At 39.3% G+C, this 15,532-nt stretch overlaps 1 protein-coding gene across 27 annotated transcripts in view; it reads left to right on the top strand.

Annotated features, from left to right (window-relative positions):
- Positions 1 to 15,532, top strand: part of PCNT (pericentrin) — a 97,782-nt gene that overhangs the window by 79,838 nt on the left and 2,412 nt on the right. For 23 of the 27 annotated variants that reach the window (XR_005861545.2, XM_040703995.2, XM_040703994.2 and 20 more), the window contains 9 exons: positions 105 to 255; positions 1,827 to 2,348; positions 3,111 to 3,394; positions 4,153 to 4,252; positions 7,434 to 7,598; positions 9,563 to 9,801; positions 11,650 to 11,738; positions 12,854 to 13,007; positions 15,389 to 15,507. Coding sequence is in view for 26 of the 27 variants with exons in the window: in XM_040703995.2 (XP_040559929.1) it covers positions 105 to 255; positions 1,827 to 2,348; positions 3,111 to 3,394; positions 4,153 to 4,252; positions 7,434 to 7,598; positions 9,563 to 9,801; positions 11,650 to 11,738; positions 12,854 to 13,007; positions 15,389 to 15,507 (1,823 nt within the window). In the remaining variant the exon portion in view is untranslated. Of the gene's footprint in view, positions 1 to 104; positions 256 to 1,826; positions 2,349 to 3,110; positions 3,395 to 4,152; positions 4,253 to 5,174; positions 5,233 to 7,433; positions 7,599 to 9,562; positions 9,802 to 11,649; positions 11,739 to 12,853; positions 13,008 to 15,388; positions 15,508 to 15,532 lie in introns of those variants that run through there. The other 4 variants (XM_046944035.1, XM_040703987.2, XM_040703988.2 and 1 more) reach the window with 2 other exon arrangements.

The following is a 15,532-nucleotide window of genomic DNA, read 5'->3' as shown; positions in this document are numbered from 1 at the left end:
GTAGGTCAGATCACAAAAAGTAATCCAAAGTGTCTCATTTGCGTCACTGGAGAAGGATATTTTTGTTCTGAACGTACATAGAAGTGTCACTTTGAACTTTTCAGTTTTGAATTGGAAAGTAAAGAGAAGGATTTGACAGCTACTCTGCAAGAGTTGGAGGCTGAACGTCTTACAGAAACAGAGCTGCGAGTTTTGCTTGAGGAACAACAGCTTCAGCATAAGAAAGCAGAAGATGAAAAGAAAAAGGCCTTGGAGGTAATGCCCAACATCTTAACCTCATAAGATAACCTCAAGATAAGTGATCTAACAAGTTATTTTTGTACTATTTCATATCCAATGTTTTTATTCAGTGACAATCATCTATGGAAATAAGCAAAAGTTGGGTGCATCTTTTAGACATCTTAATGTTTTCAGATCCTTATACTTCCACTTTCTTAGGGTCAGTTTTGTACAGCCTGTTGCTGTATAGAGAGACACAGACTCCACAACTGTGTAACCGTACGCTTTATTACGGAGCAAGTATGCCATGGGGATGTGCAGTGTGTGACTGAGATTACAAAGAAAACCAACCAATAATACAAATGCTTGGTAGAAAGTAACTGAAACCTTTCCAGTGTGACTTTGAGGCTGAGCAACCCTTTTTTTTGTTTGTTTGTTTCTGTACTCTATTTCCTGCATTGAGTGGGAAACAAATGACCAGCTTTCTCATTGGTACTGTGATATAAATTATTCTTGTAAAAGACATAATCATCTTCTTGTTCCCATCTTTTTAAAATATATCTTTTGTAAAATTAGAAGCCAAAGCCAAACTCTTCTGACAATTTCTTCATGGTCTGCCCTCTCATTTATGTTATCCTTGTGGTGGTTATTTAAGTGTGTAAGTGTTTTTTTTTTTTGGTGGTTTGGCTTTTTTTTTCTGCTTTTATGGTGGAGCATGTTAGCACCATATGTATCTTGTAAAAGGGCTGCTCGTGCAGAGAACACAGGGACCATCTTGGTCAAAAGCAAAGCGAAAGTGCACTGCTCCAGATAAAGCTGTGCAAGAGATGAAACTATTCTCAGGTGATGCTGCTGCAATCCTGCATTCCCAAATCCTCCCTCGGACCAGTACTACAGAAAGCTGATGGTACCAGTTTGTACCATATGTCTACTGCTTAGCCATCTCACCTAGCTTCCTATGTGATCGGAGATACGGTGCTGCCTGGAGAGAGAGGGCAGAAACCCCTGCCAGGACTGCAGCAGGGATTTGTTCTACTTTCCTGAAAGCACCGTGGGGCTGCCCATTCATTTACTTCCTTCCTGAAAGGAGAGTGATGAGAATGCACTGGCTCACAAAATTGAGCTGAGAATGGGTTATTGTCATCAGTCTGTGCTGCATTCTTTAAAAAGATGGGCTGTAAAACCAAAAGGTTTTACAGATGGTCTTTCTGCTTAGATGACTGGTTTTTGGTGGTTTTTTAATCAATTCAGGTTATTTCTGCTTCAGATATCATTTAAGATGATTGGATGATGTAAAAAAAATATTGATTTCTCAATGAGGATCTTAATGATTGAATAAAAGATAATGTACCACAAGATATTTTCATATTAAGACCCTTGGTTTTATCGGTTGGTATCATGACTGTAAAAAGCATGCTTCTGGCAGTCATAGTTAGAAAAATTAAAGTTGTATTTTTAAATTATTTTTTTTAATACTTGTACTATTCTAGCTCAATCTTGAATTTCTGCTTGAATAAAACAGAATTTTGAAAATTACTGAATGCCATAGTGCCCCATAGATGAGTGCTTATGCTAGAATATTACTGTGTGTTTCTTCTGTTGTGCAGGATTTACAGGCTGCCTTGGATTTGCAGACTGCGCAGAATAGGAAGCTGTCTGTATCCTTAGAGCATGAACAAATTATAAATGATAATCTCCGCAAGGAACTTCGGATAGAATATTCTCGCTGTGAAGCATTATTGTCCCAAGAACATGACAAAGTGTTGGAGCTACAGAAAAACTTGGATGCTGAGAGAAATCGTTCTTTGGAGCTCTTGAATTCCTTGAATCATGAACGTATTTTGACAGAACAGTTGAGCGTGCAAGCTAAGGAGGATGCTTCTTGTCAGCGCAGGGAGTTGTTGCTGGAACAGGCCTTTATCCGAGAGCTCCAAGCCCAGCTGGAGGAAGAGAGATCCCAAAAGACGGAGCTGGCTGTAATTACTGAGAAAACACACCAGAGAGCCATTCGTTCCAAGAGGCAGCTAGAGGCTGAAGTACAGATGTGTTGTGAAGAAACACAGAAGGAGAAAGAGATCACTAACAAACTCCGAGTGATGCTGGACTCTCTTCAGAGTCAAAAGCAAGAGGTAATCCATTCCCTGGAGGCCCAGAAGGAAAGAGAGGCAAAGCTGAAAGCTAAGTGGGAACAATTGCAGTTGCTCTTCAGAACAATGCAAGATAAAAATAAGGAAGAGTAGAGAGAGCAAACGCAGCAGCAACAAACAGAAATGGAGAAAGAGGAGGGCTAGCAGAAAGATCAGGAGAGATTTGTAAGAATGTCTGGGTCTTCCCTTAGATTGAATTAGCCACGAAGTGGGAATTAATCCAGTGGATAGTGTCCTCTAATTAAAATGTTTCCTTCCCTGTAACAAAGTGTTCTGAAAAGTGCTTTAAACCAGCTGCCTGCATTTTTCAAATGTAGCTGTTTGCTGGGTTTAGGTCTGTGCTGGTGATTGCCCCTTGTTAGCAAATGAAGACCTTGGGCGTGGTTTAAACATAGTAGGTAACCAAACTAAGTTTCACCCTCGTTTCTCAACTCCTTCACTTCCCTTAGAGGAAGAGGGAGGCTTTGTAGACTCTCTGAAGACTGGTCAGTCACAAAGTCAGGAAATGGATGGAGAAAATGCCCACTCCATAGGTGTTAAATGGCTTCCTGGTAGCCTTGGAGTGCAGTAGTATAAGTCTTCCCCTGTAAGTAGCTTATGGCTTAAGAAACACTGAGATATGGATATGTTAGATTGGTGTGGTGCTTTTATATCTGGTCTGTGTATCTATATCTACATAGTATTGATGTGTATGTGTGTGTATGTACAAGTGGCAATTTATTACTACTTATTCTGTTCAAATAGCAAAACTTGGAACTGCAACACCAGAGGGATGAACAAAGAATTAAAGAGATGCAGGAAATCGTGGCAATCTTAGGAGAAACAGAAAGAAGTCCTCCATCTCCCAGCAGTCAACAAGGACTGTTGTGTACTTCAGACAAAGATCAAAATGCCAAAGAGCCCATGACAATAGAAATTGGAAAATTCAACTTGCAGCAGCAGCAGAAGCAACAGCTGGAGAAGATAAGACAACAGTTGCTTTTCGTAGCTGCACATCTCATTGAGTTAATGTGTAAAACTGTAGATAAGTGAGTAGCTTAAATACTGCTTATAAAACAGTAGTTTTCTCTCCAAACTTGTGCAGATCATGGCTGAGAGCCATCAGCTGAAGGAAATGGATCATATGTCATTTCCTCTGCTTACAAGACCTACCTGGTGTGGAACCATGATTTCGTGGTGCTAGCAGACTGTATTTAGAAGGTTGTCATCCCACAGCAGCCAATCCTGTAAAAAGCTTTTGTGCCTGCTTGTGAACCAGATCGGTGAAGTAACCTTTCATAAAAAAGAACAATTCCAAAAAGAGAAACTGGGAGTTGGAGAGAGGTTTTTATTTGTTTGCTCACTGCAAACTAACAAATTCTGGTTGGAGAGCAGTCAGAAAAACAGCTTACGGCAGCTGCAGGTTTGGAATGGGGGGAGTCCATTGAGCACAGAAGGGAAAAGCTGGTCATCAGGAATGAGTGGCCAAGCACAGTAATTTTTTGTTTCTTTGGCAGCAAAGTAAAATACTAGTAAAATTTTGCTGCAGCCTGAATTTGCATTTTAGGATTTCATACTGGTATAAAATACGGATTTCTGAATAAATGCTTGTTCTGCGCTATTTAGAAATTCCACTATTTAATAAAAATTAATGATTTGTGTGTATTCATTGTACCGTGTGTGGTAGGTAGTAAATGAGGACAGCATCAAAACTTGAGATATGTCAGTGGGGAGGAAGAATGTATGCTAACTATAATATGAGATTACTGCCAATCAACCATTCTGACAAGGTATTTCCTTTTAACAGAACAGTTAACGACTGGTATGTATCAAATGATGAAGCTGTAGCATCTTTACTGCAGACATTAAAGGAACTAAAATCAGATTTATTGTCTCCTGCATCTCAGGTGAGGAAAATGGCATGTATTTGTTCATTATCAGGAAATCATTCTGTGTTCTTTGGGTTCAGGTACATATATAAGTTGTGGCGGTGTTGGGGGTGTGTGTTTTGTAGGGGTTTCTTTCAACATTCTGAGGAAATTTTTTTGGCTTTTCTGCCTTGAGGATAGAAAAAAGACAGGAACTCTTCTACTCATACCATCTTTATACCAACATATTTAGTATATCTTTTTGTGTGTGTCTCTTTCTTTGTTGCACTGCTGAATCTACTTCTGAAGGGATTTTTTTCCTAGGTATGTAATAAGTAACATGTCTGAGGATATCAAACTGTGGAAAGTGTTGCTTCCTCTTCTGAATATGTCCAGACACAGTTATTTTTCAGCAAACTGCCAAGCATTTTTAAAAAAGCACAATATTTGTTTGTCATTTCATGAGGGAAGTTTTGTCTGATAGTTGCAGTGTTACAGATATTTTTACACAACTTAGCAATTGTTGAAGGCTGAACTCAGGTGTATTGTTAGAAAACACATAAAAGACATAGCCCTTACATTTCATATTGTTCACTTTTGCACTATTTGCACTATTGTAAATGTCTTTCTATAGTTAAGAGATCTTCAAATGCATTGTAGCCCTTCTGGCCTTTTTGGATTATGCAGATTTAACAAGAGTTTTGGCTCTATTATGTTCACCTTCCTTCTATTCTCTCACTGATTGATGTACAAATTTGTACTAGATCCCCAGAAAAAAAAACCTTTGAAAAAGAGTTGTGACTATTAAGAGGCTTTTGTAGCTTCTGTTGTTCTCATGTGTTCCATAATACAAGCTTGATCTATGAAAACATGGCAAGGCGTGGTGCAAGCTCTCCCTGTGTTTTAACTGCTTACAAAAAACAATAAGCAGTTTCCTTCTGTCATCTGTGTAACGTCTAAGGTGGTTGCCAAGTGGATCATCTCCAGCCCTGAGAGGAAGGGGTTGTAACCTTTTAAAGGTAGGTGATTTTGAAGTTATTTTGGCTATTTTCCTTTCAGAAAACTGAGAGTCTGTGGGGAAGCCGAGCCTCCTTCTGACTTCACTTAAGTCTGACTTAGTAGAGCTCTCTCTGGAACTGAGCTATTTGTCTGACTCAGCTTATTACAAGTTGCCACTCTACTGAAAAAGAAAAAAATTGGGTTCTTTTTTGATTTCCACCCTCACTTCATTAGATCTTTTGCTTTAGAAATTCTACTGCAAATGCTTTTTCAATGCTCCTAGCTTTTCCATGATCAGCTTCTCTAGTTCCAAGCTTCTTAACAAGATACCAGTTAATGCCAAGCTGAATAAGCACTTGCTCCTGTTGTTGGATCACTTAGATCCTGGAGAAGGCTGTTGTAATGACCACAGTGAAACATAAGGTCTCTATTCTTCTTAACAATAAGAAGTTTTTAGAGGAGTGGTCTAAGGACATGCTATCATTTAGCTCAGTGTACAAACGCACCCTGATATCTTTTTTTTATTTTTGCAGGCAAACATCCCTCTTCTCTGCCCCCTTTTCAGGTTATTCTCCAGAACTGCCTCTTGATTCAGGCACTTCTCTGAATTTCTCCTTCCATTAAGTGTGCTTAACCACATGCTCTAGAAACAGAAGGAAATTATCTTTGGGGTTTTGATAAATAGAGGACTATTAGAGAAACTAGCAAAATGTTGCAGAATAGAACAGACCAAAAAGAATAGATGGCAATTGTACGTCAACTGATGCAGTAGAAATCAAGCACATAGGTGCGTTTCAGGTAGGATTCCTCAGACAATGTGTGTTACTGCCTTCAAATTCAGCTTTTGTAGCGTTAGGTCTGCAAAAGGCGTGGGATGGAAGGGCCATAGTTCTCACTGGGATGGTCGCTGGAGGGACCAGCGCTGCTTCCCTCCAGTTCAGTGTAAGACATGTGGGTTTTGGTTGAACTATTTTTGATAACAGTTACCTGAAGCGTTTTTGTATCCTGTGTCCTTCTCTCTGTCCTTGTTCTAAAGATGCTATTTTTTTCTCATCCAACTGACTGTAGTGTGACATAACTTCCATGCCAGTGCTTTAGTTTATCCAACTTCAATATAAAAATCTGAATTTGTATAGGCCATGCCTGAATTAGGTAATAAGCACGGGACAAGAATTTAACCTGGAAAGAAAGAAATACCTAATTTTAAAGCAATACAGAAAATTGTGTTAGATTCTTGGCAGTTTGGTGTTTTGCTGTGTTTTAAGCTCTTTTTGTATATGCTGAGAAGTAAAAAGTCTTTGGTTTCTGAAATTGTAAAGGAAGTTGCAAAGTCAGAAAGGAGGAAGGTGAATCATGTGCTGCAAAGGTACAGACAGCATGGGAACCCATGATTTGTTTTTTTCCCTTTCTGCTTTACAAAGAAACCATTGCAGGGATCAGTTTCTTTGATAGATCTGTTGTTGGAGAATAGGGAACTTGGAAGTCTGTCACAAAGCTGACAGAACTGACGAGGTAAATCAGCACTACCAGCAGCAGTTCTTCATCTTGAGAAAAAGCTTCTACTGTATAGGTTTGATTTCAAAGGACAAAATGCTAACCATCTCAAAAACATCTTTCCTCTTGGTTCTGATCTGCTGTGTCATACACTGATGTAACTGTTGACCATTAAATTGATATAAAGAGGGTTATGAAGGCAGAACTACTGTAAAAATTGAGTCTGGAGGTGTTAGTCTCCTGGAAGAGATGATTTACCGCAGAACTAAATATTCTCAGAATTGAATGCTGTTTTCTTAGAGGTTACATCTGTGTATGCTTTACAAGGTGCTTTTGTGCATGCGTGTAAACAAACACATTTCTGTGTCAGTTTCTCTGCTGCTTCTGTATATGAAAGCAAGCCAGATGATTTGTTTCTGTTCCCATATGCTGGGGAGCCTCTCTGTTATTACCATGAAGAGGTTTCTTGTAAAACGGATCAGCCATATGCTTGGGGAAGGGATAACCTGATTAACAATTAATTTGATACTTCTTAACTAGGGTTGCTTGTGTATTTCAGTTTCCTTTTGTACCGTTTAACACCTGAATGCCACTGGTGACTGTCATGGTGGTTGTTTTTGTTTAGTTTGTTTATGAAGTTAGGTTGTTGTTTGACTTGAGATGTTTGACTGTAGAAGTAATGCTCAGGAACTACCATGGCTCGCTCACTTCTGGTTTATTTTTTTAGATCAGATCTACAGATGATTCCAACCCTGTTCAAGAACTGGAAAGAGCTGCTTGGCAGCAAGAAAGAAACATTCTGCAGAATGCACTGAAACAGGCAGAATCCAAACTGGCTAAAGCAACTGCTGAAACTGAAAACAAACCAGCCATGGAAGCATTCAATCCTAAGGTAAAATGATAGTGATGCTTAGCAAACGGCTATGTGGAGCTGCAGGAGCAGGCAATGCTGGAGGCATTAGCACATCATTTAAACCAGGTGTGTCCAGCCCATGGACCACATGTGGCTGTGAAGAGCACGTAATGTGGTCCCACAAGACTGTACACATTTAGCATATGATGTTTTTTCATCATATTTTTCATGATAATTTTAATGAGTTGATTGCATGTAGCTTGAGTGTTGACTGTGGACAACAATGGAACACTGTGGAGGGGGGAAATGCAGAGCAGGGCTCACTCCATCTCTTGAGGCCGCCATGCACTCAGTCTGATAAAAATCTGCATGTTACACATGACATGCTTGTGCCACTTGATGAGTAAAATGCAGTCATTGCCAATAATAATATTCAATAATAATAGCCAGTACCCTGGGCTGCATCAAAAGAGGGGTGGGTGGCCAGCGGGGTGAGGGAGGTGATTGTTCCCCTCCTGCTATGCCTTTTTGAGGCCCCATCTGCAATACTGTGATGAAGTGTGGGGTCCCCAATATAGACAGGATGTGGAGCTGTTGGATTGGGTCCAGAGGAGGACCACAAAGGTGATCAAAGGTCTGGAGCCCCTCTCCTATTAAGAAAGATTGAGAGAGCTAGGCTTGTTCGACTTGGAGAACAGAAGGCTCTGGGGAGACCTCATTATGGCCTTCCAGTATTTCAAGGGAACTTATAAGCAGGAAGTAGACAACTTTTTACATGGTCTAGTAGTAATAGGACAAAGGGGAATGGCTTTAAACTAAAAGAGGGGAGATACAGGTTAGATGTTTGGAAGAAATTTTTTACTCAGAGGATTGGAAGGCGCTGGAACCCAGGGAAGTTATGGATGCCCCATTCCTGGAAATGTTCAAGGCCAGGTTGGATGGGGATGAGGGGCAGCCTGATGTAGTAGTTGACAAACCCTGCTCATGGCATGGGGGGTTGGAGCTTGAGGATTCTTAAGGTCCCTTCCAACCTAAGCCATTCTGTGATTCAATGAAAGTAAAAGTGGCTAAGTCAGGGTAAAATGCTAAAAACATTTTATGATTTGCAAAATGAAACCAAGTCCTGTGAATGGCCTAAACTATGTGACCTTGCTTTCCATTTTGATAAAGGAATTTGAGAATAAGTTTCAATGTTTCAGGAAAAAAAAAAATCTTTTTTTGTACATTTGCAACTCCATTTTCAGTCAACATAAATACATTACCTGTGAATTTTCAAATTGAATGTATAGTGTTGCAATCAGACATTCAACTCAAAAATCTGATTGTGTCTCTTCACTAAACTTTACAAGACTTATCAGAGAAAAATATCCCTTGTTTTACAATCAAGCCTTAGTCACTTCATCACTTTTTAGCAGTATGTATGTTTGTGAACAACTGTTTTCAAGAATGAAGCAGTGAAAGAATAAAATTTCATCAAAAGTCTCTGACGAGTACCTTGAGAACTCAGTAAGAATTTCAGCCACTTCTACAGAACTAGACTGATGCATTAATTTTACAAGAACATGATCAAACATCCCAGTAGTTTTATGTTTTTGTTGCTCTCTCTTTTTTTGTTTGTTTGTTTTAATAAAAATGTAAAATCATAAAAGAAGTTTTGTTGCCCATACATGTTAACTATATTATATATATATTCTATATGCATCCCATGACTATTTCTCTTCACTCACCATGGCCCAGGCAAGCCAAAAGGTTGGATGTCCATCATTTAAACCTTTGGCTCTTTGTTTGCTTTCTGTACCTTGCATGATGTACAGATTTACTGTGAGAACAGTTAGCAACTCAAGATGATAAAAACCCTGGATTGTTCAGTTCTTTTTAGTGTCATTCTTGATCATTGCTAAAGTGATTATTGTCACCTGTAGAACAAGTAACTTAGTAATTTTACTGGAATTCTCAATTCTGCCTGCGTTCTCTTTACGGCTTTAATTTTTTTTTTCTTCCAGTTACAGAGATTATATAGGAAGTACCTAAGAGCAGAGAGCTTTAGAAAGGCTCTGGTTTATCAGAAGAAATACCTCTTGCTGCTTCTTGGTGGATTTCAAGACTGCGAACAAGCAACTCTCTCTCTAATAGCACGCATGGGAATCTACCCCTCGCCTGCAGACCTGCAGCTTTCTGCCTCCCGCTCCCGCCCTTTTACCAAGTTCAGATGCGCAGTCAGAGCAGTCATTGCTGTATCAAGGTAAAAGCAAAACACTTGCTTTCTTGGATGTAGATAAAATGGGTAGTTGGTATGGTTTATCCTACCTGAATATTGAGCAGAATCTTTCTCCAGAGTGTGACTTGTTAGCTGTAACTTTGGCCAAACTGCTGTTTCAGAATCAGGGCTAAATGGAATTTGTACCAAACCAAAGATTTGTAAAAGCTGATTCCATCTTCTGAGAGATACTCAGTTGCAATATATTTGCACATCACTGCACAACAATTAGAAGCTGATCCTTTCATTTTTCCCCTTATCTATTTGGGACGTACTGGGTAGCATCTTGTACTGTAAAGTTATAGACCCATCAGTGATGATTTTCTTCTCCTGAGCTCAGTAGCTTGTATGTCACTGAGCATGATTCTGTCATGCACCATTATTTACTATGGAGTGGATTTTGATATCTGTGCTTAGGACAATACACTATCCCTTAATGCCTCGTGTGTTCCTCGTTTGGAAAAGAAAAAAAAAGTTTTAAATGTAACAGGTGGTTACTTTTGAGCAATCTCCTTGTTTACTAAAAACTGTTACGATGATGTTTAAGACCTTCTGGACTGTTGTCTTTGAAGTGGATGCTATAATGATAGCAGCATGAAAGGATAGAGACCTCAAAACTAACCCTCTTGAGACCCTACAGCTCCCTGGAATTTAGGGCTGGAGTGGAGAAACAGTGCCAAAACTGGAAAACATTTCCGGCACTTCTAAGTGGATACAAACCAAGGGAGTTAATAGCCATCACCCAACTCAAAGCAACTGCATCCTAAGACTGTGAAGAGGATGTTGTGGTTAAGCTTCAATGTCTATTCCTTTTTTGCTGCCCCAGTGAGCCATTTTGAGGGACTGGGTTACTGTTTTTTTTCTTTTTTTTCTTTTTTTTCCTCCTATAGCCATAAGATTACATGGTTATGTGTTCTCAAAATCTATTTCTTCAGTGTTTAGAAACTGGGGAAAACAAACAAGAGTGGGTTGAAAGCAAGCAAATAATAATAACAAAAAGAAATATAAGGTTAATGTAAACAATCTGCTATCACGTCAGATCCTTAAGATTAGGTGGTCTTAGGACCTCTAGAGAGGTCCTAAGAGAGGTCCTTAGGACCTGAGAACTGACAGGTAACACGGTTATCATAGGAAAGATGCGGGAAGTAGCTGTGCACTGCACACTGCTGGCTCTGTTGGCAGTAACACTGAGTTTAGCACTCTGCTATAGCCTGTAACTTATATAAGAGCTGGGGCTTTTATGGCAGTATTTGCAGGTTGCTTTTATCTTTTGTCTTTACCTGGTTGAATGCATGCATTCTGTGGTCTGGATCTATCTGTCTCTCCATGATGAATTATATCCATTTGATTAGCAGTATAACAAAAAAGGCATTTGAGGCAGTGAACCCAAAATTCTGGAGTTTTATAATGGCAGACCGTTGTCAGCTCTCAGGAATTCTTGTGAACTGTTGACTTGCTAGACTTTAAACGAAACGTTATTTAATGTAAACTGAGTGTAACTCATGTACTGTGGCTCTGGAGCCCTTTGAGAATTGTTGTAGAACAAAGCTTTCAAACATACAGTTTGAATTTTGGGTGGTGCTGCATGGAGCCAGGAGTGGGATTCAGTGCTCCTTGTTGGGTCCCTTCCAAGTCGGGATATTCTTTGGTTCTATGAAGTCGTCATTCTAAAAACCAAAACTGGAAAACTCCTTCTCCATTCCTACAAGTTTTGATTGTTACTTAACTGAATAATAAACTGAGTATGCTTTGTGCCTACAAAAAGTTTAATATTAAAATTTAGTGTATTTTTTCTTGTTATTGATGATTGTAAAAATTTATTCTGTTGCCAAGGTTGAAGTTTTTGGTGAAAAAGTGGAACAAACTTAACAGAAAAAATGCCCAGGCTGAAACAGTTTCCCAAAACACAGGAAGTAATACTGGTAAGCTTTTGTTCTAGTGCATTTTTTAAAATGATAATTTATCCCTAGCAATGTTTCATTAGACAAACAAAAAATCACCATGAAACAGACAAAAATGTAGAATATTTTTTGGCACAAATCTGTTTATCTGTTTCCTTGTCATGCTCATGAGTTTAAAATGGCGCTGTAAAAAGTCGAAATTGAAAACTTACTGAATTTATAAATTCACAACAGCATCATACTTGTCATCTCTCTTGCAACTGCTCAAGCTGTAAAGCACTTATATGTTCATTAAACTTATCTGATATTTTTTCATACTTTTTAAAGCTACCTGTAATGGAAATCAATGCCATAAAGTTATTAATAAGACAAAGACAAATACTACTGTAACAGTATTAAAATTGGTAATGCAGTATAAAATGTAAGTCTTAAAAGGGGTGTGCTTTCCTGTGTTGCCAGTAATGAAAAACAATTTTAAATGGTTCCAGAGGTTCAGAAGGGGCTCAGAATCTGACAACAGATTTTCCCTGAATTTTAAGTGCTATGGATGATGGTCTAATAGAGTTCAGTAAGGGCTGTGTTCCTTTGAGTTACAAATGTCTCCATGTGGTACCCCATATTGTGCAACTGTCCCAGTATGTGTAGTATTCCGATTGTGGCTTTTCAATGCTAGACAAAAATCTGATGTAACTGTACATTTTTCATTACCTGATATATGAGCATACTACATCATTTTCAGCATTTTAGGTTGGAAATACTTTCTTTTTTTAAAATAATAATAAATTTCCTCTATACTACTTGTGGCATGGTTCCCCTGAGACCTCACTGCAAAATAGCGTCTGTCAGGCTCACAGAAGAAGAAATCAAATCATTGATAGTGATTTAAAAGAGGACTTATCTGAAGGAGTATTTGTTATTAAAGATAATGAAACAAGCAATCCTCCTTTTTCTGCCACTTGTCTCACAACCAACTAAAATACATGCATTTGTAATACACATTTTAAACCAAAACCAAATATATACTGCTGCAATTCTTGGGGGTTTTTTTAATTGGTTAAATATAACAACAACAAAAAAAAAGGCTGCTGTAAGTGTTTTTTAGTGAATACTTTTCAATTGTTTCATATTTAACACAGCCTCTGGTGCCAGAACAGAAACTCTGAAACAGCAGCAGCTCACAGCTGTTCATGTAAGCTCTCCCCCAACCTGGGACACTGGCCTGTGCCACAGAACCAGCTCTGCAAGATCTGTGAGCTGCTCCTCCAAATCCTCTCTCCGGTCACACAGCAGGTCAGTCTGCAGTCTGGATGGTGTGTAATCACCTCATCAGACAGACTGCTAAAAATGAAACAGCTTCTTGGAGGAAGTACTCGAACAAGAAATGTGGGTCTGGTAAATGTTTCTTCGGTTCAGGTTGCTACAGAAGAGAATCTCTTTTGCTTTGAGTGTGTCTGATGTTCCTGCACTGAGAACACTTGCTGGTGTTCTCCAGTTCAGTCTGGATATGTGAAAGCACTTCCGATGATGTTATCTCTTAGCCTTCTTTGCAGGGTAGTTCTTGATGTTTTTGCCTACTAAATTGGTGATTGATTTTTAAGTATGCAGAAAGTAGATTCCTCCTCCTGCAGAAGTGGCTCTTCTACCATAGGGCAGCATTGCATTAATGTTAGCTGCCTTCAGACTTGCTCCCACAGACTGAGAGGTGGGGAATTTGTGCTGTGTACGTTCCAGTTTTTCTGTGTATTACAGCCAGTTCTGCATGGAAGTACAACCCTAGCTGATTATTGCTGGGTTGGAAGTCACTGGTGGCATTCTGCACAGCAGTGTGAAGAAAATACCTCAGCTGCAAGCTCAATACTGGACTTGGAGGAATAGTGTTCAGCCAACACTGACTTTCCCAGTCTCAGGCTCTCCAAGCATGTGAAGTAACTTAGAGTGTTGCAGAGTCAGATTATTCCTCTTCTGTGGCTTCTTTCATATGATGCCGTTTTACAGTAGTTGATGTGCAGTCCCATCAGCTTGGAACATGTTTTGTTGTTTTTTTTTTCACCCCCTTGTTATGAATTGGAAACTTTACCCAGAAAAGAAAGATTTTTTTTTTTTTTTCCCATAAATAAATCTGAGTATTGCAGTTGAACCCAGCAGGCAGGTAAATACCACATGGCTGCTTGGTCACTCCCCCTCAGGGGATAGGGGAACTGGAAAAGAAAAAAATACAAAAGTTTATATATTGAGGTAAGGACAGTTTAACGAGAAAGAAATCAACAAAACAACTAACCAAACAAACAAAAAGCAAAACAAACAAAACAAAACAAAACCCAACCAACCAAAGAAAACAGGTGATGCTTTCACTGGCCAAGCCAGTCCCCAAGAAGCAGCATCTCCTCTGGCCAACTCCCTTCAGTTTTATAGTTTTTTCTCATTATGCTATCAAATATCCCTTTGCATGGTTTAGGTCAACTGTCCTGGTCCTGTTCCCCCGTCCCCCCCACTCCTTGTGCCTCCCAGCCCCCTCGCTGGCAGGATAGTATGAGAAACTAAGAAACTGAATTGTCCCTGGCTCTGTGCAGCACTGCTCAGCAGCAAGCAAAACATCACTGTTGTTGATATTATTCTCATCCTAAATCCAAAACACAGCACCATATCAACTGCTCTAAAGAAAATTAACCAGAAAATTAACCCTATCCTAGCCAAAATAGGACAGCCAGTAACAAGTAAACAGCTGTGGTGAATGAGCATTGCCCAAAGACAACAGAAGCTCCAAATTGTTTTAGATTTCATTTTATTCTGTAATCTTGCTGACTGATTTGGGGAACAAGACAGGGTAGTGCTTCTCAGGAAGGACAGGTAGTTTTGCATAGAATTTACCAAAACAGTCTGGAGAATTGGAGACCTGCAAGCACTTCCCATAAGCCTAAATTCCTATTCCATCCTAGCCCTCTCTCACAGCATTTATCAGGGTCAGATGGACAGAAACACAGGCAGCTTACCTACTGAGACATCACCTGTATTGTACGGAACAGGGAAAATAATCATAGTAGATCCTTTTTACTCTGTGACTGGGTTAGTGATAGCTAAAATCAAATGTGGATGTGAGAAGCATTTCCTGGCAGAGATGAACAGAAGGAAGGGATTGATAGGTATTGCATTCCTTTGTACAAATATAAAGGGAAAACCTGCCAACTCCAGGCTAGCAGTATGTTTACATAGAATGCCCCCACAAAAGTATGTTTCTATTAGTTTTCTAAACTATTAATAATGTAGAATAAAGCAGTACAGTCACAGTATGTGATTTAAGCTTTTTCAACCTTGTCCTTCCAAGTAGACTTTAACCTGCTGTGGACTTGGATGCAGCATGCTTGTCTCCATAGAAGTGGGTTTATCCAGCCACAACTGCAGCTTTCTTAGAGGAACTTTTGGTTGCTTATTAGGAGAGAGAGACTCATAGGTACTCCAGCTCTTACCAAAACATCCTTTCTTTTGGCTCTTCTGCAAACAAAACTGCCTAATGTATTTTTTTTCAATCTAGCTATGTGGGACTTGGTTGTGGTGGTGGTGATATTGATATCAATATATCAGTATTGATATTTGAGTTTGCTTTGCACTGAATTACTATCTGTATAAGTTGGAGTATGGTATGAAAAAAAAACAACTTCATTTTCTTTTTTAAGATTGCCTCCATCCACTTCAGAAAAGTCACCTGTGCCTACTCAGGATCCTGAACGATCACTTACAGAATATATCCACCGCTTGGAGATTATCCAGCAAAGACTAGGAGGGATGCAGCCAGGTAAGAGGAGACCTGCTGCACTCAG

Source organism: Gallus gallus, chromosome 7 (assembly GCF_016699485.2).
Source record: "Gallus gallus isolate bGalGal1 chromosome 7, bGalGal1.mat.broiler.GRCg7b, whole genome shotgun sequence".
NCBI classification, from domain to species: domain Eukaryota; kingdom Metazoa; phylum Chordata; class Aves; order Galliformes; family Phasianidae; genus Gallus; species Gallus gallus.
Note: the sequence above shows the minus strand (reverse complement) of the source record. Positions and strands in the feature narration are given on the sequence as shown.